At 42.3% G+C, this 24,451-nt stretch overlaps 1 protein-coding gene across 2 annotated transcripts in view; it reads right to left on the bottom strand.

Annotated features, from left to right (window-relative positions):
* LOC126284541 (putative fatty acyl-CoA reductase CG5065) overlaps nucleotides 1–24,451 on the bottom strand; it is a 133,106-nt gene that overhangs the window by 94,259 nt on the left and 14,396 nt on the right. For both annotated transcript variants that reach the window (XM_049983543.1, XM_049983542.1), the window contains exons 3-4: nucleotides 4,848–5,096; nucleotides 3,715–3,860 (exon numbers count right to left, since the gene is read on the bottom strand). In XM_049983543.1, the coding sequence (XP_049839500.1) occupies nucleotides 3,715–3,860; nucleotides 4,848–5,096 (395 nt within the window). The remainder of the gene's footprint in view (nucleotides 1–3,714; nucleotides 3,861–4,847; nucleotides 5,097–24,451) is intronic.

Genomic DNA, 24,451 nt, shown 5'->3' with positions numbered 1-24,451 from the left:
CTACAGTTCATAACCAACTGATTGTGGTCAGAGCCCACATCTGCCCCTGGAAATGTTTTACAATTTAAAATCTGTTTCCTAAATCTCTGTCTTACCATTATATAGTCTATCTGATACCTTCTAGTATCTCCAGGGTTCTTCCACGTATACAGCCTTCATTCATGATCCTTGAATCAAGTGTTAACTGTGATTAAGTTACGCTCTGTGCAAAATTCTAGCAGGCGGCTTCCTCTTTCATTTCTTCGCCCCAATCCATATTTACCTACTACGTTTCCTTCTCTTCCTTTTCCTACTGTTGAGTTCCAGTCATCCATGACTATTAAATTTTCGTCTCCCTTCACTACCTGAATAATTTCTTTTATTTCATCATACATTTCGTCAATTTCTACATCATCTGCAGAGCTAGTGTGCATATAATCTTGTACTACTGTAGTAGTCGTGCGCTTCGTGTCTATCTTGGCCACATTAATGCGTTCACTATGTTGTTTGTAGTAGCTTACCAGCACTCCTATTTTTTTATTCATTGTTAAACCTACTCTTGCATTACCCCTATTTGATTCAGTATTCGCCTGACCAAAAGTCTTGTTCCCCCTGCCAAAGAAGTTCACTAATTCCCACTATATCTAATTTTAACCTATCCATTTCCCTTTTTATATTTTCCAACCTACTTGCCCGATTAAGGGATCTGACATTCCAAGCTCCGATCCGTGGAACGCCAGTTTTCTTTCTACTGATAACGACATCCTCTTGAGTAGTCCCCTCCCGGAGATCAGAATAGGGGATTATTTTATCTCCGGTTTTTTTTACCCAAGAGGATGTCATCATCATTTAATCATACAGTAAAGCTGCATGCCCTCGGGAGAGTTTCCCCTTGCTTTCATCAGGGCCTTTTTGGTTAGTGTTTCAAGGCCAGATCAGTCAATTATCCAGACTGTTGCCCCTGCGACTACTGAAAAGGATGCTGCCCCTCTTCAGAAACCACACATTTGTTTTCATTAGGATTTTTAAAAATGGGAAAGCGAATTGAATTCTTGATTTGGGAGAGCTAATTTATACGACTATTTCTTATAATTTATACAGTAAAAAATTTATTTGATTTTGAAAATGAAATTTCAAAATTTGTTAAATTTCTAAAAGAAGAAAAATTAAAAATATTAGGTTTTTAGAAATGAAAAATGAAAATAATGATTTAAAAAAAAAACAAAAAAAAACTCTGAAATTTTAAAAAATCAAAAATAAAAAATTATTAAATTTTAAAAAATGGAAATAAAACATTTTATTAGATTTAAAAAAATTACAAATAAAGTTTTTAATTTTTTGACAGTGAGATTTTAAAATTTTGAATAATTATCATGTTTGGTTAAAATTAAGTTAAATGGCCCCCTTTCTTGAACCAAAATGTTTTGGCAGTAGGAGATGAAAGTTTCCAACTGCCCCATAATTTTTTCTTTTGGCAATTTCTATACTTTTTCATGTCCTGGACTTTAGCCCATGGACTACCAGTAGCCACCTGTGCCTTAACTCACACGTGTTGTCTCATGCCATAATGTTATGATGAAAGATACTCATGAGTTACTCATAGAATGGTCTGATGACAGAGTAACTTATATGTATAACATGATGAACTGCATGAATGGTCAGTTTCAAAAGATTTGTTCATTATGCCTTTTGATTCTCTGAAGCAGCTGGAGCATATTAAGGATACTCCTTCTGATTGAAACCATGCTTGTATGTCCTAACCCACAGTGTTGTTTTAAGTGTCAATGATGTGGCCCTACAACTCTTCCGAGCAGTGAGCAGACAAGATGCCACACATGTGGCAAAGGAGCCCATGAAACAAAAGCCACTTGCTGCCTTCCTGAGTTCTGTATCAGTTCAGCTGGAACCACACAGCATGGAATCGAAATTGCAAAATGTTCCAGAAGAAAAAGTAGAAACAAGAGATTAAAATAAGAAAGTGCTTATCCTATGCTGAGGTAAAACGTTGCACATGTTGATGCAACAAGCCAGACTGATGACAACAGTTGCCTCAGTGGTTAAGAAACCAATCGCCGAGGTCGAAATGTTCACGCAAACTCAGACCGGAGGCGTTTGCACAAATACATCCTTATGCAAGAATAGTTGCAAAGCAACCACTGTTTCCATAGCAGTAACAAGAAAAACAATATTGAAAAGTATGGAGGGCACCAAAAAGACAGCTATGTTTCAATCAAGAGTGCAAAAAGTTATAGCCAACAGCATTCCAGAATACTTATCTTCGCTATCATCGCCACGAAACAGAAATGGTACATGCACTAAAATAGGCCATGTAGAAAGCGATTAAACCATGCAACGATCATGTCGATTGATGAGTACTCAGAGGACCCATCCATGAGAAGAAGGTAGAGTAATGAAGTGTGTCCATGTGAACAGAAGAGTCCCTGCTGCCTGCTCTCAACAGCTCAACGTCTGCAATCTTGGCAGCAAGGAAAACCTCATCGACAAAATGGGTCCCATACTGCAGTGGAAATCTGAATGTCTGATGAGTTCATGTGGACGAAGTAAGAGTCCTTACACAAATCAGAAATCTGTGCCTTTGTCTTCAAGAGACCTATTTCAAGCAGACTTATACTCCTGTGTAAAGGGATTTCAGTTGCCAATGAATGACGACGTCAGTCAGGAGCGGGCAAAAGGTGAAAGAACCTAGTTGTCAACGACGAATCCAACTCTTGCTGCTCTTCCTCAACACTAAATTGCAAGCAGTGGATGCAATAGTCCCTGTGTCTTATAGGACGACAATAGGCTCATTATATTACCCCCAAATGACTACACAGTACCTTTACCGAGCGATGTGGCGCAGTGGTTAGCACACTGGACTCGCATTCGGGAGGACGACGGTTCAATCCCGTCTCCGGCCATCCTGATTTAGGTTTTCCGTGATTTCCCTAAATCGTTTCAGGCAAATGCCGGGATGGTTCCTTTGTGAAGGGCACGGCCGATTTCCTTCCCAATCCTTCCCTAACCCAGCTTGTGCTCCGTCTCTAATGACCTCGTTGTCGACGGGACGTTAAACACTAACCACCACCACCACAATACCTTAGCTTTCGATGATCTTCTTGTGCAGTTTTCCCATCCATTCATCTTTTGTGGAGACTTCAATACGCTTAATGCGCTATGGAATTGTTGAGAATCTCATTTCATGAGCATTCTCTGCCGTAGATCCCACGAAATGCTCTCATGTCCTCGCTGATACTGCTTAGCGGGCAAGTGCTCGATGATATGTACTCCAGTGACCATTGCTCCATTTACATGCATCTAGGAGAAGAAACTGTGCCAGAATGTAGGTTGCTACATTGCATATTCAGAAACATTAACTGCTGTTTCACAGCGGAAGATTTACAGGACTTGTTGAGCAGTCTGATGAGTACAAAATATAGACTTAGAGTAAAATGAAGACAGACAAAAATAATGATATGTAACAGAAATTAGACCAAAGGTAAATTTAACACGAAATTGAGGATCACGCAGTGCTACCTTCCCATGTGAAGGAATATTATCATTTTCGCTACCGCTGTAATAAAAACTGGCAGCCTGGTGCGTACAGAAAATGTAAAAGAAAGAGTTCCTTAAAGGCTCTTCTCTATGAGCACACGTGTAGTTAAGACTGACTATGAGCTATTAAACACTTCTGTCAACCCTCACTAGAGCAGAAATTTTCGGAAGTTAATCACTCACAGAGGTAGTAACTGCGCTAATTGCTCGTCGCCCATGATGTTGAGCAGTTTCAGTAGCTCTTCAGCATTCAGTGCTGGGGGGTAGAACTCCTCCTCAATTTCATCTCTTGGGGCATTCGAATATGCCGTTGACATGTAGACAAAAGCCTGCAACCAAGAAATTATGGTAAATATCCCGTGCGATGTTATAGGAGAAGTTCTTGGAAATGTTTATACTAAGAAGTAGTTACAACTGCTATCACATCTACATCATCATTATAGGAGATGATTTCAACCCTAAGAAGAGTGACAATTGTGGCATCCATAGCTGAAAGTTTGTGCATCGATCCTGATTTGGTTTTTGTGCAAACACTGACTAGTCTTGGCCTGCACTTGTCAGTTTTCTTTGGAAAAGCTAGAGTCTAATGTTGATATGACCAGTGATTGTCACCGTTGTAATACCAATATGAATGATTTGCTTCCTGTTTGTCAACAGTTGCAAGTGTTGGCGGCAGTTAACCAGTAGCATATGGCCCCTCCAAACCGTGCTGCTGATGGAATGTCACGGTGGTCTCCAGCTGCAAATGAGCTGTGTATCTGGCCAACTACAACCGTTGCCCATGTTAACTTGACGATACCTTATTCCAAAAGAATGTATCTCAGATATTTTAGTCTGCTGCCATACAATACTCCTATTGGCTTTTTACCTAGACCCGTATCCTGAATTTGTTCACCTTTGACCACAACTAGCTTAACTTTGGAAATCTGTTTACCAATTTATTTTTTTATTTCAGGAGACCATAGTTATTTTGACTTTGCTATACCATTCCACACTGCTAATTAATGTAATTAAGTCTGGTGCCTCCATTGCTGTTCATCAACCAGAACTCTTTTCGCAATTTAGCCTACGAGTAACGTGTGTCAGAGCCAAAATAGAGAGACACACCTGTACAGTGTAACTATCAATTCTAAAATCTACCAAGTTATCTACTGTTCTAAAGAAAGCTTAATAGTTATAATGTTCACCATTCGACTCCTCCTCAGCAGCAGGCTAAATATCCTTTACCCAGAAGAAGGTTTTGAATACTACAAATTAGGAATAAGCTAACTGCTTCTAGGACACCATTTACGTGATTAATCTGAGCCACCATTCACCTTGAGGTTGGTCATGCGCTTGACAAGTGCGACGACCTCGCAGGTGGAGGCCACGTTAGTGAGGGTGGCGGTCCGGAGGTCCGCATCGAACCGCACAGTGGCAGCCACGTGGAACACGACAGACACCTTGCTGGTGAGCGTAGTAGCGTCTGCGGGGCTGATCCCCAGTCCTGGCTGAGTGCAGTCTCCTGCTATGGGTATCACCTTACGAAGGTAGTCAGGGCACGCCTGGCGAGCATTGCTGAAGATCTAAGAACAGTGCAAGGAAAACACCTTACGTTGGAGCTTTAGTATTCACTGTGTAGTGCGTATGGCAAAAGAATTATTAGCGGGTCTCTAAATCTTTGTTTGAGCATATTTACTACTGGGTAGTGTAACAGTGCCGTTTCTCGAATTTTTTGCAGGTGATCGATAAATAAGTCAGGCACATATTTTTTTTGCAGTACAGACCAACGTTCCATCCAAAATCATTTTTTTAGATATCGTATTGTGGAACTATATTCTGTGGAACTGTATACCATTTTCTTCAACGAAACTGTTCAAATTTTTAATATTGTAGTAACATTAGTCTCAGTGAATGGTGTAACAAATGTTGAGTTTGTAACGAATAGGAATTTGATGATTTGTGTGGGTTACTATTAAAACAGAGTAATTTAATTATAATTCTGATAACTGCTATGGATGAACGGCAATAGCCTGGTGTACACGCTCAGATGACAACCTTAGGAGGAGGAAATACCGAATATGCACTGACTGACAAAAAAGTTAAGCATCCAGAAATGAAAGAGGAAACGAAATGAAATACTACCGGTTAAGAGTGTGACGTCGTACACCCTCTGTCCTGGATGCATGTACTGATTTGGTTGGGAAAGGTATAATAAAGTCGTATCCTCTCCTGAGGCAAGCTGGCCCATAACTATTGGAACTTGTTCCTGGTATCCTGATTACTGACACAGGTACAGAGCTGAGATCTGAACTGGTCTCGCACTTGTTGTGCTGGGAACAAATCTGTGGATCGTGCTAGCCATAGGAGTACCTCGAAACCACTCAGACTGTTCATAGAGGCACGTACAATGTGTGGAAGAGTATTGTTCTATTGAAAAATGACACTACGATACTGTCGCATGAGAGGTAACAGAAGAGAAGAAAGATGTCTGTGACATAGAGTTGTGCAATCAGAGTTTGCTCAGTTGTGGGAGATCTGAAGTAAAATTTGATTTATACACACACAGTGGCTTTTGAAAGAAAGGGACTTCTCCCCAGGTCGTCGCCATTCACGCCGACAATGATCATCCAAAGCAGTGAGGAACCTCGATTCATCACCGAATTAAGTGCGATGTCGCTGATCAAAATGCAGAATTCAATATGCAGTCGTTTACGTTGTGGTGTTTACGGCAGCAGACGCTTATGACAGTGTTAGGCGACCACGTTATTACTGCACCTGCGAGTGAGGGCGCTTCAGTGACCTTACTGAGAATTTTAATTACTAGATTTCTCAATAGCACGCTGAAAAACTTGATAATACACACACAATTTTCTTGAAATCATCCAAAGTAATATTCCTTTTCGCAACTGTACTTGTGTACTGTAAGGCCACTACGTGTTTTCTGTGAATGCTAAGTGACTCCAAGTACAGTAATGTTGTGGGCGGTCAGAAGTTCTCTATTCCACTTGCTATCAGACTCAACGAATGAAGCAGAATGATAAAGAGTGTTGCAGGTACTTCATTACCTGCTCTTTAGACAGCATAGATATGAAAGGGATTATGAAATTGTGTTTTATAATTAATAAAAGATAACTTACATCTTGTGCAACTGAAATTTTTTCTTGTACACCACACATATTTTACTGATTCATATTTTGCGTCTTCAGGGGTCTATAATACATATAAAATTATATATATATATACTGATATGGGATTTGCAGATATTCTTTGGCAGATTGTTTGAGTCTAGTTATTTCTATTTATAATTTTATGGTTGTGTTTTGTTGTTTTCGTTCATTTGCTGTCATATTCATTTGTTGTCCTGTTTGTGTGAAATGCACACATTACAGGTTTCTTCTGGTAAATATTTCTTTCCGCATACCCTACACTGTAGCACACTGCACATGCTTGCACTGCATAGTCACATGACTGAGTCAGGTATCATGATAGAGATTAATTGTGGGTCTGTGATGGTGGGGCACTGTGTGTGTATTTTTTTAAATTGTTTTATTTACTTTATTTGCTTAGTTTCAATAATGACCTTTGAATGGTTTAACAACTCATGCAGTTTAAATAAGGAAGGCCGGCCAATGGAAATCTCAGTCTCATACATACAAGCAAATATCCAAATGAATTTTTACAGAAATAGTAGACTCAAATATATTTACATATAATATATGAGCATAGATATGTAGATATTGTACACCTCATAGATGAACCACAAGAACAGATAAACAGTTTACACAGACAGATAAATAACATACACCCCAGCACTCAGTTCGCCATGGGAACAGAAACACAAGAGGCTATACACTGCCTCAACCTAAAAATCTTAAAATTTAACAAATGATCTAGTAGACATGCTCAGAAAGTATGCACCTATAAGAATGATAATTAACCAGGAATCTAACAACCCACATTCTCAAAAAAAAATGGCAGCCATGAGGCATATGGAATACAGTCTGTGCAAAATACCTCTAAGTAACAAAACTATCAAGGAGAATGAAACATGATAATTAAGGAAGCACAAAACAGTGAATAAGGCAGCAACATAACACACAAATTGCTCGATTGAAGAGAAAGAAAGTAGAGACACAAGAGAGCAACATTAAAAACAATCCAAATAAACCAACAAATAACAACAAAGAATGTACACTGGCACCAGAAAATGACATAATTATAATTCTACGTAAAATAAATGGCAGCACAGCCGACTGACACCCAAGATTAGTACCATCTTCAACAGACAAACGCCACAATACAAAAGAAGCTTAAAACTGCGACAGATGAGAAAGATACATATAACAGTTCAGGAATATATGAACTAACATGTAATATCTGGAGCTCTAAATACGTTTTAATGACAGGCCCAGAGAACATGTAAGGGCACTGAAGAGTGAATGTAATCATTGCATATATGCAGAACGTTTAACAACAGAAAATAAATATCACACTGGTTAAAAAAATACATTTGCAATCTTATGACATAATAACCAAAGAAGGGATTGCTCCTCTCTACAGGAAGAATATTTCATACAAAAGGCCGTAAATAAAAATGAAAATATTCTCAATGTCAAAAAGAGCAACAGCAGATATCAATATTCAAACTAATTAACAGTATGCCATGCATATAAAAAATAAAGACAATTACACACACACACACACACACACACATATATATATATATATATATATATATATATATATATATATATATATATATATATATATTCCTGGAAATTGAAATAAGAAGACCGTGAATTCATTGTCCCAGGAAGGGGAAACTTTATTCACACATTCCTGGGGTCAGATACATCACATGATCACACTGACAGAACCACAGGCACATAGACACAGGCAACAGAGCGTGCACAATGTCGGCGCTAGTACAGTGTATATCTACCTTTCGCAGCAATGCAGGCTGCTATACTCCCATGGAGACGATTGTAGAGATGCTGGATGTAGTCCTGTGGAACGGCTTGCCATGCCATTTCCACCTGGCGCCTCAGTTGGACCAGCGTTCGTGCTGGACGTGCAGACCGCGTGAGACGACGCTTCATCCAGTCCCAAACATGCTCAATGGGGGACAGATCCGGAGATCTTGCTGGCCAGGGTAGTTGACTTACACCTTCTAGAGCACGTTGGGTGGCTCGGGATACATGCGGACGTGCATTGTCCTGTTGGAACTGCAAGTTCCCTTGCCGGTCTAGGAATGGTAGAACGATGGGTTCGATGACGGTTTGGATGTACCGTGCACTATTCAGTGTCCCCTCGACGATCACCAGAGGTGTACGGCCAGTGTAGGAGATCGCTCCAAACACCATGATGCCGGGTGTTGGCCCTGTGTGCCTCGGTCGTATGCAGTCCTGATTGTGGCGCTCACCTGCACGGCGCCAAACACGCATACTACCATCATTGGCACCAAGGCAGAAGCGACTCTCATCGCTGAAGACGACACGTCTCCATTCGTCCCTCCATTCACGCCTGTCGCGACACCACTGGAGGCGGGCTGCACGATGTTGGGGCGTGAGCGGAAGACGGCATAACGGTGTGCGGGACCGTTGCCCAGCTTCATGGAGACGGTTGCGAATGGTCCTCGCCGATACCCCAGGAGCAACAGTGTCCCTAATTTGCTGGGAAGTGGCGGTGCGGTCCCCTACGGCACTGCGTAGGATCCTACGGTCTTGGCGTGCATCCGTGCGTCGCTGCGGTCCGGTCCCAGGTCGACGGGCACGTGCACCTTCCGCCGACCACTGGCGACAACATCGATGTACTGTGGAGACCTCACGCCCCACGTGTTGAGCAATTCGGCGGTACGTCCACCCGGCCTCCCGCATGCCCACTATACGCCCTCGCTCAAAGTCCGTCAACTGCACATACGGTTCACGTCCACGCTGTCGCGGCATGCTACCAGTGTTAAAGACTGCGATGGAGCTCCGTATGCCACGGCAAACTGGCTGACACTGACGGCGGCGGTGCACAAATGCTGCGCAGCTAGCGCCATTCGACGGCCAACACCGCGGTTCCTGGTGTGTCCGCTGTGCCGTGCGTGTGATCATTGCTTGTACAGCCCTCTCGCAGTGTCCGGAGCAAGTATGGTGGGTCTGACACACCGATGTCAATGTATTCTTTTTTCCATTTCCAGGAATATATATATATATATATATATATATATATATATACTGAAATAAACCTGTACTATGTGCACATATAAAACAACAAATGGTTACATGAGCAGAACAGAAATGAATGTAAAGATAAAATACAACCATATAACTATAAATAGAAACAGTAAGATCCAAATAAGCTCCCAAAGAATCACAACATATCTCGTATCAAAATATGTATATTAAAAAATTTTGTATGTATTGTAGACTACTGAAGATTCCTAACATGAATAGATGAAACATATATGGTACACAAGGATAAACTTCAGTTGCAAACTTCTCTTTATCGTGAAACATAATTGAAGTTAGCAATTGAGGAAAATGGTTGCAGTTATATATAGTAGGGTTATGATTCCTTCCTTTTGTGGTCAACATGGTTGACCATAACCTCAATGATGAGAATTTGTGGTCTTCTGTACGCATGCACTCAACAGTGGACCACTGTCACATCTGAATGCCCATAAATCTGGATACTGCACAATCCAACCGCCTGGCCAAATGGAAACTTATAATAAGCATCTCCGCATCCTTCACAGTGGTCACCTAACACCTGACACTGTTTGCACCCATTATAACCTCAACCAGTACTCGTAACAACACTAAAGATGACCAAAGCAAAAATACTCTGGTGGCCATTCTATTTGTCAAAGTGCAAATTAATCATTTCCATATGTGTCAAAATTGCGTACATGTAAAATTCACAGTCCCATCTGACCATGTCTACTGGGTGCTTAACAGTTTTGTCAGACAGTATTAATAAAGGAAACTGACCAAATATCCTAAGAACGAAAACAAATTTGTAGTATGTTGTGACACTAACTTCGTTACTAGAGGACAAAGCCTGCTGCCGCTGCTGATCAAGGATTTGAAACGACTAAATATCTAAGGTTACCATTCCCCCAAAGGACAGAATCTCTATAACTCTTCTTTCTGTGTCTAGAGTTAAACCTATGTGCAAGTTTGATAACGTTCAGTGGTTTGCACCTGTTGGGGGATTTGGATGCCAGCCCAGTCTTTACCTAGTGGGGTTGGGAGGACATCTAAAAGCCTCACCACGCTGGCCAGCTCACCAATACCAGTCGTTTATCGGACCAGTTCAGACTCGCCTCACCAAGACCTGGAAGTGATGTGTCAACGCTTTCGGTTATCCTCAAGAGGAAAGAAAACTAGGTTAGTCAAGATCATAGGCTAGGGAAACACACCGATACAGGAAAAGGGACTCTGTAATTGAGCGATCTGAAGTGATTGCCACCAATACATTTCTCTAGAATTACAAAAGGTATACACGCTTCAAAAATGCTGGACACACAAGCGAGAGCGTTGTGTGAAACAGAAGAGTTAGTAATTCAATGAAGGATTGACTGAGTCCTTAAATTTTGAACCCACAGAAGTAAAAGAACTGTAGGAATTCGTGGCAAAGCGTCTGCCGCTCAACTGAAGGGTTTGGTGGTGGTGGTGGTGGTGGTGGTGGTGGTGGTTAGTGTTTAACGTCCCGTCGACAACGAGGTCATTAGAGACGGAGCGCAAGCTCGTATTAGGAAAGGATTGGGAAGGAAATAGGCCGTGCCCTTTCAAAGGAACCATCTCCGCATTTGCCTGAAACGATTTAGGGAAATCACGGAAAACCTAAATCAGGATGGCCGGAGACGGGATTGAACCGTCCAGTGTGCTAACCACTGCGCCACCTCTCTCGGTAAGGGTTTGGTTTGGCTTCTAATTATGGAAATCGATGTCTTCATTGGAAGCTGAACCTTCACTTTTATCGATGAAGTCATCTCTGCCATATGCTATGGACCCTGAGAATTAGTTACAAACTTCCTTGTTCTTCCGTTTAATGTATGCAAGTTTCCTGCAAAAGCCCAGTGACCCACACAATGTAGCAACTAATTTCCCCACACACTGCCAAACTTCTCCTGATGTTCGAGTGACTTTGTATTCGCTTGCTTGACCTTCAACCAAACTTCTCTTAACCGGTTCTTGAACTGTTCCACTGATTCATTAGAACCTAATTTGGTTTCCAGAACGTGGAAAGGACATGGTATCTTTCTACCTTATACCACCTTGTATGTTAAAAGACCTGTACTTCTGCCTACTTTATAATTATATACTGAGACGACTTAATGAAGTTACATATTCCTGTTATCATACTGACTGATCATATAATGACTTAAAATTTTCGAAATTGAGCAGTGAACCCTTTCAGTACATGAATGGGGAAGACTTGTGCGAAGTTTTCAGGTATGAATCACGCGGCAAAACTAATTCAATAAGTCTGACATAAAATTTGTACCTGAAACTATTTCTAGCATAGGAAACGCCAAATGTTGGCATCCAGTTATTAACAATCTCGTTTGTGAGTGTGCTTACGTGCTGGTCTGGAATCGCTATCATTGCTACAGACCGGGAAAAGTGATCTATTATTGTCCGAATATACTTTTTTTGTCATCAGTCTACTGACTGATTTGATGCGGCCCGCCACGAATTCCTTTCCTGTGCTAACCCCTTCATCTCAGAGAAGCACTTGCAACCTTTGTCCTCAATTATTTGCTTGACGTATTCCAATCTCTGTCTTCCTCTACAGTTTTTGCCCTCTACAGCTCCCTCTAGTACCATGGAAGTCATTCCCTCATGTCTTAGCAGATGTCCTATCACCCTGTCCCTTCTCTTTATCAGTGTTTTCCACATATTCCTTTCCTCTCCGATTCTGCGTAGAACCTCCTCATTCCTTACCTTATCAGTCCACCTAATTTTCAACATTCGTCTATAGCACCACATCTCAAATGCTTCGATTCTCTTCTGTTTCGGTTTTCCCACAGTCCATGTTTCACTACCATACAATGCTGTACTCAAGACGTACATCCTCAGAAATTTCTTCCTCAAATTAAGGCGGGTATTTGATATTAGTAGACTTCTCTTGGCCAGAAATGCCTTTTATGCCATAGCGAGTCTGCTTTTGATGTCCTCCTTGCTCCGTCCGTCGTTGGTTATTTTACTGCCTAGGTAGCAGAATTCCTTAACTTCATTGACTTCATTACCATCAATCCTGATGTTAAGTTTCTCGCTGTTCTCATTTCTACTACTTCTCATTACCTTCGTCTTTCTCCGATTTACTCTCAAACCATACTGTGTACTCATTAGACTCTTCATTCCGTTCAGCAGATGATTTAATTCTTCTTCACTTTCACTCAGGATAGCAATGTCATCAGCGAATCGTATCATTGACATCCTTTCACCTTGTATTTTAATTCCACTCCTGAACCTTTCTTTTATTTCCATCGTTGCTTCCTTGATGTACAGATTGAAGAGTAGGGGCTACAGCCTTTCTTAATACGAGCACTTCGGTCTTGATCGTCCACTCTTATTATTCCCTCTTGGTTGTTGTACATATTGTATATGACCCGTCTCTCCCTATAGCTTACCCCTACTTTATTCAGCTTCTATTCTATTGAATGGTACAAGAATAACCAAACTAAGAATGTCAAAGGATTTTGTCACTTCTGGCAATCTTTGTATCTGCATACACCAGTGACAAAAAGCGCAACTCACATTTCAACATCTTCCTTTCTCGTCCTTCACAAAAATATTTCGGCTACATACCTGTCTGTCGTTTTATGTCCCACATGACCCGTAACAGGTGACCAAATGTTTGTTGCAGTATTTCATAACTGAAAAATACAGGAATAAGCACGTGCACACCACACACTTTGTACTTATGCACAGCAAGCCATTTTGCGTCATGAACTGGGGTTGCAACCTAAAACTCTGGCAGTCTACGCCAGCTGCTGTGCGTTTTGCCTAATGCCTGCAGAACTCCAAAATCTCCTGCTTAGTGCACCAATGTCAGTGTTTGTCTTCCGTGTTTTGTGCTTCACTTCATAATTAAACTCGCTTAGCTTCATCACGCACCATGTTATTCTACTGCAAGGATCTTTCAGTGCCAAAGGAAGCACAATCAGTAACTACCTTAAACGTTTGTCTGTCTAAAAAACGCTTCTCCTACTTTGTAATTTTGCAGTCATGCGCCTAATGTCCAAACTCACAACATTCAAAACACTGTGGCTGACGACATTGCTTGTTCGCGTGACCATCTCGTCCACATAGGTAGCATTTGACATCAAAGGAGAAGACACCACGATTATTCCGTTTCGGAGTCGCACTATCTCTCTCCTCCAGCTGTGTAGCAATTCTAATAGCTTAGGACGGATTACTACGATTTTCCTTCCTCACCTCTTGTGACATACGTGCTTAAATACCCGTCAAAAATACGCCTAAGGCCCCTCTCTCTTCTTCATGCAAGAGAATTATATCCGCCTGTGCACTGTGCGTCAGTTCGTAAGTCTGCGAGTTCCCCTAACGATTTCTGTCAGAGAATAGCTCTACTCTTTGTCCTTTTATGTTAATCTCAAGAGCTTTTACCTGAAAAATGTGGCACTGCTTGGTTACGACAGGGTTGGGTAAGCCCTTCGGCCCGTTGATCACATGTGTGTGTTTTTCTAAGTCACAAACGTTTTAGCGTAACCTGATACCCGTAACTTAGCATCGAACAAAATCCCCAAGCGAGCTGCTTTCCTTACATTATCTAGAGAGGCTGATACATCCTCGGATGCTTTCTCAGAAAAAGGCATAATGAAACTATCTGCCATCAGATCAGTGGATGGGACAGGTACAATTACTATGCTCTTGGCAGTTCCCAGTTGTGACACATAATATTTCCATAATATCAATAAGAAAGTAAAACTATACTAATCTTTTCTACGTAACATGGACCAGTGGGACTCACTACACTGCCATGGTTCGTGGCCAAATCTTCTACAAATTTTGCACCTTACTGGCACTGTTTAGTAGACGGTAATTCGGCCCTGATAAACTATAATATTGGCACCTAGCCATCTGTAAGTACTCTTCTCTGCAGTTACCCCATAAGTTCAATATGTCTACAGGTTCTTGTGGTCTCAAAAATGTCACCTTCAAATTACTATGCAGGTCCTTCTGACTCAACATGGCTCCAAAATAAAAGAAGAAAGAAAACAAGCAATAAAGAATCTAAATTCAAAATTATGGCCAAAATATAAAAGAAAGAGGCAGTATCAATCTAAAAGAGTATGAAACTTAACTTAGGAAAATAATTTCAGAATACTTTTGGACAAGAGAACACCTAAAAATTGGGAACAAATTCAAAAACACATAGTACAGACAGTAGAAGAAACCATTCTCCTTGCCAAAAAAATTGAAACATACCTGGTGGAATGATGAGTGTGACGAACCAAATCTAACAAGACTACGAGCTTGGAACATACGGAATGGAAATAGAAATGATAAAAATAGAAACTTCCTTAAAAAGCATGAAAGCAAGCATCAAAATGCCTTAAAAAGATCAAAGTACAATACATCAATAGACTCCAACTTCAAACAGAACAATGCTAGGGACTTTTACAGAACTTTCAAAATTAACTTAAAGAAATACACTCCAAGTAGCCTATCGTTTACGGACCCAAAAACGCAGAAAACTGCATACAATAGCCTAGAGAACTGCCGAATGCTTCCTGAATGCTTCGAAGAACTACATAACTGTGATCCACAGAAAGAAAAATATAATTTCGATATTGTATACCGAACACCACCGGACTCAAAGCCGCCAACAACAGAAGAAACAAAAGGAATCATAAAATACCCTAAATATAATAAACCACCTGGAGAGCATAATATAGATGCTGATCTGTGGAAGTACTTTTGTGACAATATGACACAATGTCCGTCAGATATACTCAAAGAAATCTGGACAATACACAGCTTACCACCAGAATGGACATCTGCACTAATACATCCGCTACATCAAAAAGTTAAGGAAATAGACCCTAGAAATTTTGTGGAATCTCCCTCTTACCAGTTACTAGTTGTCTAAGGCGCTTTTAAAAAGAGCAGAAGAAATACTTGACAAACAGCTAGGAGAGTATCAGGCTGAATTTAGGAAAGGAAGGTCATGTGCAGAACAAATATTAAACTTAAAGAACATAATATAAATGAGGAAAATCAGGAACTTAAAATATGTTATTACTTTCGTGGATTTTAAAGAAGCCTATGATTCAATTGACAGAAATACACTGCTTGGTATCTTAAAATAATTTGGACTCGATACTAAAACAACTAAAATAATTAAAGCAACTTTGACAAATACAAAATCTAAAGTAAAATTTAGGGGAGAGCTCTCAAAATAGTTTGACATAAAGTCAGATGTTGGACAGGGAGATGGTTTGTCACCTCTGCTTTTCAATTGTGTGTTAGAGAAGGTAGTTCGAGAATGGAGGAAGGCGATCAATACTAAAGGGATTCAACTAGGAAGAAGTCCAAACAAAATCACTGTCGACTGTTTAGCCTTCGCAGATGACGTGGCATTGATTACAGATTCACTAGATAATGCCCAAGAACAAATAAGGGAACTGCAAACACAAGCAGCCAAAGTAGGACTACAAATAACCTTTGAAAAAACAAAGTCCATGACAAACATTGGTGATGCTCTTCAAAATATTGAAGTTGACAACAATACAATACATAAAACAGACTCCATTAAATAGCTAGGAGAGTGGATTACATACAATGCAAAAGAAAAGATAGCTATAGAAACTAAAGTGCACAAAATGGAAAGAGCGTTTCATATGACCAAAAGCGTTTATAACAAAAAATCCTTGTCCTGGAACACGAAATTAAGACACTACCAAACAGTGGTCTGACCTGAAGCTCTGTATGCGACAGATCCACTTAAACTAACATTGTATGAAGATCTTGAGAAACCAGAGAAGATCGACAGAAAAATTTTAAGGAATATACTGGGAGCTATAAGAAACGTTAATGCTGAATACAGGTTAAGACCAAACAGAGAGCTATATTTGAAAACTGAAAAACTAACTTGTGTAATGAAGAAGAGAAGACTACAGTTTTTGGACATATATTCAGAATGGATAACAACAGACTAACCAAGTGGATATTCACATTACTCAAGAGCTACAAATCCAAACCCGCACGGCTCACAGAGACTGAAAAAGACATGGAAAACGCTGGAATTACAACAGAAAACAGAACACATTTCAGAAAGGCAGTTCAAAAGGCAGAATTTTAGGAGAGAAAGAAGACAACTAGACGAAAATGGACTCAAGAAGAAAGAGAAAAACACTCTAAAAGGATGAAGGAAATTTGGGAACTAGGGAAATGTAATACAATGAAAAGTAGCCAAAGTTGATTCATCGTAAAATCCAAATGGGTTATTCGAAAGAAGAACAAAGATTGGTTAGTCATCGTGCTGCATAATGACACATGTTGATGGCTGTTGACGTGCTGGTCTGGCTCCTTGATAGCGTCAGCCGTCAGCACTCCTAGCGCCCAGTTCGTGGAACATCAGAAATCACAGCTTATAGTCAGATGCCGCCTGCTACATGAGTGCAGGAAACTTGAGAAGAGATGTGGTGGTGGAGTCCTGTGGAGCGCTGGGAGCTAATGCCATTCAGTTTACATTCATTTACTTCCGAGAGTCTTACAATCACTCTGCCTAAGTGCTGACTGGTAGTGGCCTCGCCGAGCCTGCACTGCACAGAGACATAGAGATGCACGTCAGCGCCTGGCGAGGAATGTGCTGGTGCAGGATTCTGGCGTTTCCTTAGGTTAGCGCTACAACCCTATCGTAGGAGGATAGTGTGGTTGGCTTGTCGCTGCAGCCCAGCACGGCTGTAGACGTCTGTCGCAGTCACAGTGTTCTCACTGAGTGATGCTGTGCTCTGGCTCGGCCCCAGATATATGCGTGCCCCTATTGCTGTGTCCAACAGTGACACAAAGAGCAGCTCAAGAGGCGGTCTCAGTATGTAGCTGGTAAGGCAGTACGTGTACTGCCCAGGAGCGGCGGCACACACACTCTGCTCCAAGGTTGAACAATTCACAGATGGGCAGATCGGTTCTTCATTCATGGAAGACCAGCCTGGTCCTCATCTTTGGGTAGTCGTAGGTGTGACTGGCGGGAATGGAGCTCGCAGAGTTGAATTTCCCTCCACATCTCGACAGCTGCGGACTTGTAGCAGTTAATTGCAAGCTGGAGGCATTTGGTGTCACTTCTTTGTACTCATCATCCTCGAAATGGTAGAACAGTTCTTCCATCGGTATCATTGAATCAGATGAAGTGACCAGAGTGAGTGGAAAGAGCGAGAGTGTTTTATAGGAGCCAGCAACTGGCGACGGAATGTGCTCCCATTTTCTGATCCTGCAACGCTCTTGACCGACTTCATTTTTAGCTTCACGGCTTCAGAGCGTTCCTTTATACAAAATTTGCAGTCCAAAAAGCGTTCTTGTGTTATTCATAAGTGAAGCTATTACACATAGCCTCATTATAGCACTGTGTCCGTCACGCACTGTCCTCTATCTGCTGTCTCAGGTGTTCATGACGGTCTCTGTTGCACACTCTGATGCAATGACCTCACGACTTATTTGTACTTCAGTTCTTCTGAGTGTTCACGTTGGTTACACCATCGTTGGGTACTCATTGGATGTGCTCCGCTTGGCATCAACCCATATAGTTCCAACAAAATTTTATTCCTGCTGTTATTTACTATTCTGCTCTGCAACAGTGCCAAACGACTAGTAGGAGTTTATATTGTATTTATAACTCACATGGTGCTTTGATAACAGGGGCCCAATACAAGCATCTAAGTTGTGGTTCAAATGGCTCTGAGCACTATGGGACTCAACTGTTGTGGTCATTAGTCGCCTAGAACTTAGAACTACTTAAACCTAACTGACCTAAGGACATCACACACATCCATGCCCGAGGCAGGATTCGAACCTGCGACCGTAGCAGTCGCACGGTTCCGGACTGCGCGCCTAGAACCGAGAGACCACCGCGGCCGACTAAGTTGTTCATGGAAAGACAGGAGAAAATACATTACGTGCTGTGGCAAGAATTGTACCATTCTTCAGACCTATATGCTCTATTAATCGCAACTATCAATACAAACTGGAGTGACCAGAAAGCTTACCAGCCAAGAAACGCAGACCAAGTGAGATCATAGTCGTCTGACAATAGCAATGCATGTGAGACAGTAGCTGTACAAATATTACACTTGTCCATTGTCCCGATCTACTTGTATTCAGTTCATAGCCGACCAATCTGGAATTATGATCTCTCTGTGCGTGAATGGAACAGCGAGTTCTGTCACATGGAAATTCACAGTGATGCAGTCGTGGCCGATGGGATGCTGTGGATGCCATTCACCACCAGGCCCTCTGGGTGCTTAATAGTGGGCAAGGGAGAGGTCAACAGTCATCATCTGTTGCCCGCACCATTTCTGACCGCTGTGAGTGAAGACAGTGTATTTTGGAACAATAAATGCTTATCTGGTAATGTAGTTTTATTAACGCATTTTGATGCAGAGCAAGCCATCTCACGCCAAACCACGGCTCTTTTATGGCAAATGGGTGATGGTCAAGTCCGATTCTGCTAACCTGCTAACCTGTCGTACCATTCAGTCACCAGCTGACTATATCTGGCGTCAGCAGTGACTGCATCTGGCGTCAGACATGCTGCTGTCTGGGATAATTAAATCTGATATCAGCAGTGGTCCAACAATCTATGGCTCCAGTAATAGCTGCACGTCTACACTACGATGTGGTGAGTGTCTCTTACATTTTTATTGTGACCTGTTATTCGTTTGTTTGTGGCCATGGTGAAGGCGTTGTGACTGTCACATGAACTTCAAAGTTTCATTTATTAAGCCGCGGGAGCTCATAGATTCTCTCGGTTTCATGGTAATTATAGAGAGGTTTAATTGTGTCCAGTAGGCTACCTGTATTGTAATTGGATTGGACAAGAGTTGCCATGTTTACGTGCAGTGTCGGCTATACGTGTCGCCTATATAATTGCATTGGACAAGATTTGCCATGTATACGTTCAGTGTCAGCTATATGTGTTGCCTATATAATTGCATTGGACAAGAGTTGCTATGTTTACGTGCAGTGTCAGCTATATGTGTGGCCATGAGGCCCATCAGTGTTCCAAATCTCGTTGAGCTGCGATCTGGAGCAAGGACTAACGTATTTTGCATCATCATTTTTGTGTGTGTTGTCGTGTAATTTTGGTGTTGTGTAGTTGGTTGGAGGCTACACAAATACCAGAAACAAGAGTAGCGACTGCACAGGAAGCGACTGAAAGCACTGCGGAAGCAATTGACTGAGCTGCAGAAATGTAACGACGCACTGGACAGCAAGTGAGCGAACATTCAACCGCAATTTGCATAGGTAAGTTGAGCCAGTAGAGTCTAAAGCTCTATTACCTGTACCCAATGCTTCCGTTGATTCCGTTAGTGATTTAAAGGCTGCCGCACAAGAAGGGAATTGGTTGGATAAAACTTGTTTAGTCATGGGCAGGCTATGTTTAGTTGGCGAAGCCAACTCATGCGCCTTGTGTCATGAAGGACTCAGTAAAACAGAGACGTTTTAACAGTTTGAGAAGGGAATTTACAGTATCGAAAAAAAAGAGAAAGGTATTTCAGGGACCAGTTTAACAAATTGTCACAGAAACGTAACGAATCAATGGAGGCATTTTAGGATAAAATCCGTAGTCAACGCTCATACCTATGACTTAATGCAGAATGTGGAGGTGAGTAAAACCTTTTTGCAAGCAGCTGAAAACAGGGCGTTACATGTGTCTGGAATAAAATTGCTAGTCGGGATGTCGAGTACCAACATTTTGTTATTAAGGTAGTTACACTACTTGAGGAAATAGATACTGTGACACGGGGGACGGGATAGGTGGGATATCTCTTTTGTCCTAGTTGAAAATCTGGACACTCATGTCACATGAATAATAAATTCAAAATTAACAGCCTCAGTTGCGGAGTTACCTAGATTTACCTAGGTTTCAATTGGGATAACCCAACCTTCTTCAGAATTACACTTACTAATGTTTGTCCATAATGGACATTGTCAAACTAAAAGACATTAATAAATGTAATTCTGAGGAAGGTTGGGTTATCCCAATTGAAACCTAGGTAAATCTAGGTAACTCCGCAACGGAGGCTGTTAATTTTGAATTTAATATTTATACAGTTGCTGACAGGGCCGCGAAATACTGAAAGTATTGAAGTTCACATGAATAAGCTGTGACAGCGAGTCCAGTGTTGCTAATGTGCAGTAGCTGGACACTAGGCGCTTGAGTGTGCCAGATCAACCGTCCGTTAGATGCCAACGGGAATTCTTCAACCGCTGGATGACGTTCGCAGTAAAACAGAATACTGCAAAGGCCATTGCAGTGACGGGCTGTAGCCTGGTCAGCGTATTTAATGGAATGAACCATAGTTTTTTTGTAGATACGGTGGCTCATGCATCGGTAGCTAGGAGGAGGCTGGGGACCACATGATGAAGTGGGTCAGAATAATGTGCCGTCATAAGGAATCGACAGCGCTCAGTTTCAGTACTGGAGCGAAGAATTTTCAGGTCTGTGGAGAAGTTGCCACTTGTCAGTGACAGATACTGTGTGATCCTGGGACTTGAATTTATAAATAAAGATCATGCAAAAATTGACCATTTTCAGTAGACTATCGAACTCATAGAAACCTTGTTTTAGCTATGAATGAGCACAGCTAGTGTCACATTGCTACAGGGTTAACCAGTGATGAAGGTGATACCGGATAAACTTCATATACATAAACTAAATACCTGTTCAACTGCGTGAAATGTTGCATATTGTGGAGCCCTTAGACTGCAATGATGAATGGGATACATCACATTACTGTGCACATAGGAATGTAGTATGCATGAATTAAGCAGATAAGGCTAACATTGTGCCCAGGAGTATAGATAATATATAAATGGATGAGGAGAGCCCGCCAAAGGGGTTAGTAATCGCCAATTTGGATGTCATGGGTGAGGATGATCTCAAAAGGTCGGAAGATGACCCATATATGATCAAGTCACCAGCCGATCTGCACTGTACAAGAATTTAGTGAGAAAAGACGCCTGCTATGGGAGCATTGTTGTTAACATTTGCAGTTATCTTTAGTAAGGAAGAAATACCAAAAGATGGTAATGCCCCAGTGTACAGAAAACCATACAGAACTCCTGGGCATTTGCAACCATTAATCTAAAAGTTTATTGACCAGCAGTTGGCTGATAGTATCCTTGTGACGGTCCATGCCATAGGGTGTAAGCGTGATACCGTCGCAAAAAGTCATCAGATGGCACGAGAAAATATGGGTTTTGTTGTCGTTACCACTACCTGAATACAATGACTGTTACAGAAGCACATACAGTACCAAATATAACGGAGACTCTAGGTAATTTGGGTTAGTGTAACTATTTCTCGATGATGGATCTAAGAAGTGGCTATCATCAGCTGGGAGTGGTTCAGAAGGACCATCCAAAGATCTCTTTCACAGTACCCTAGGGCCATTATTAATACACTCCTGGAAATGGAAAAAAGAACACATTGACACCGGTGTTTCAGACCCACCATACTTGCTCCGGACACTGCGAGAGGGCTGTACAAGCAATGATAACACGCACGGCACAGCGGACACACCAGGAACCGCGGTGTTGGCCGTCGAATGGCGCTAGCTGCGCAGCATTTGTGCACCGCCGCCGTCAGTATCAGCCAGTTTGCCGTGGCATACGGAGCTCCATCGCAGTCTTTAACACTGGTAGCATGCCGCGACAGCGTGGACGTGAACCGTATGTGCAGTTGACGGACTTTGAGCGAGGGCGTATAGTGGGCATGCGGGAGGCCGGGTGGACGTACCGCCGAATTGCTCAACACGTGTGGCGTGAGGTCTCCGCAGTGCATCGATGTTGCCGCCAGTGGTCGGCGGAAGGTGCACGTGCCCGTCGACCTGGGACCGGACCGCAGCGACGCACGGATGCACGCCAAGACCGTAGGATCCTACGCAGTGCCGTAGGGGACCACACCGCCACTTCCCAGCAAATTAGGGACACCGTTGCTCCTGGGGTATCGGCGAGGACCATTCGCAACCGTCTCCATGAAGCTGGGCTACGGTCCCGCACACCGTTAGGCCGTCTTCCGCTCACGCCCCAACATCGTGCAGCCCGCCTCCAGTGGTGTCGCGACAGGCGTGAATGGAGGGACGAATGGAGACGTGTCGTCTTCAGCGATAAGAGTCGCTTCTGCCTTGGTGCCAATGATGGTCGTATGCGTGTTTGGCGCCGTGCAGGTGAGCGCCACAATCAGGACTGCATACGACCGAGGCACACAGGGCCAACACCCGGCATCATGGTGAGGGGAGCGATCTCCTACACTGGCCGTACACCTCTGGTGATCGTCGAGGGGACACTGAATAGTGCACGGTACATCCAAACCGTCATCGAACCCATCGTTTTACCATTCTTAGACCGGCAAGGGAACTTGCTGTTCCAACAGGACAACGCACGTCCGCATGTTTCCCGTGCCACCCACCGTGCTCTAGAAGGTGTAAGTCAACTACCCTGGCCAGCAAGATCTCCGGATCTGTCCCCCATTGAGCATGTTTGGGACTGGATGAAGCGTCGTCTCACGCGGTCTGCACGTCCAGCACGAACGCTGGTCCAACTGAGCGCCAGGTGGAAATGGCATGGCAAGCCTTTCCACAGGACTACATCCAGCATCTCTACGATCATCTCCATGGGAGAATAGTAGCCTGCATTGCTGCGAAAGGTGGATATACACTGTACTATTGCCGACATTGTGCATGCTGTGTTGCCTGTGTCTATGTGCCTGTGGTTCTGTCAGTGTGATCATGTGATGTATCTGACCCCAGGAATGTGTCAATAAAGTTTCCCCTTCCTGGGACAATGAATTCACGGTGTTCTTATTTCAATTTCCAGGAGTGTACTTTCGAATGCCATTTGGTCTTAAGAAAGCGATGGCTAACTTACAGAGGCTACTAGATGGAGAGCTCAGAGGACTAAAACCAGAACATCTCAGTGATATCATTATGCTTTCGAAGAATGAGAGAGAGCATGTGCAGAAACTGCAGGAACTTTTCAAGAGATTATGTATTGTATGATTAATTCTGAGTATCGATAAATGTGACTTTGCAGCAACACAAGTGGACTGCTTAGGTCAGCAGGAGGGTGTCAAAACTGATCCACATTCAAGCTATGCAACCCACGATAGTGTGCCACCACAGACGACAAAACAACTTCAGACGTTTCTTGGGCTCTGTAGCTGTTGTAAGAAATAACACCCTAACTAACACCATAAAACAGATTAGCATGCTCCTTGATCGTTTTGTCTAAGTGCGTAAAGTAGGTTGTGTGACCTCTTTTTCTTTTTTTTGCTTTTCCAATTTAGTATCCTGGACCGATGACGATATAGGAAATTGTGGCGAAGTATCTGCTGCTCATTCAAATAGCTTTATTCGTCCCACATTAACAATAGACAATAGATCGGAGTAAAGTTAGTTGTTTTCAGTGCATGATGAACTGTGTTATTGCACTTTTTTAAAAAAGGGAGAGGACACAAATACCTTTCTTCCAGGTGATATATCACAAGTAGTGTTCAGTTGTTGCCATACACCTCTTGAGGGCATTAGTACCGTATGCACTGACAACTGTGGGAGTGTCAGAAAGTGTTACGATCTGTGCAACTAGAATTGTTCAGACTGGAGAAAAGGCAAGCGAGGTAGAACTGTTTTTGTGAAAAACGGAAACAGCTGAGTGTAAAAATGAAGTACTGTCGCCACAACCTTATTTCCTGAGAGTGGCCA

This window comes from Schistocerca gregaria, chromosome 8 (assembly GCF_023897955.1).
Source record: "Schistocerca gregaria isolate iqSchGreg1 chromosome 8, iqSchGreg1.2, whole genome shotgun sequence".
NCBI classification, from domain to species: domain Eukaryota; kingdom Metazoa; phylum Arthropoda; class Insecta; order Orthoptera; family Acrididae; genus Schistocerca; species Schistocerca gregaria.
This window is presented reverse-complemented; position numbering and strand designations above follow the sequence as displayed.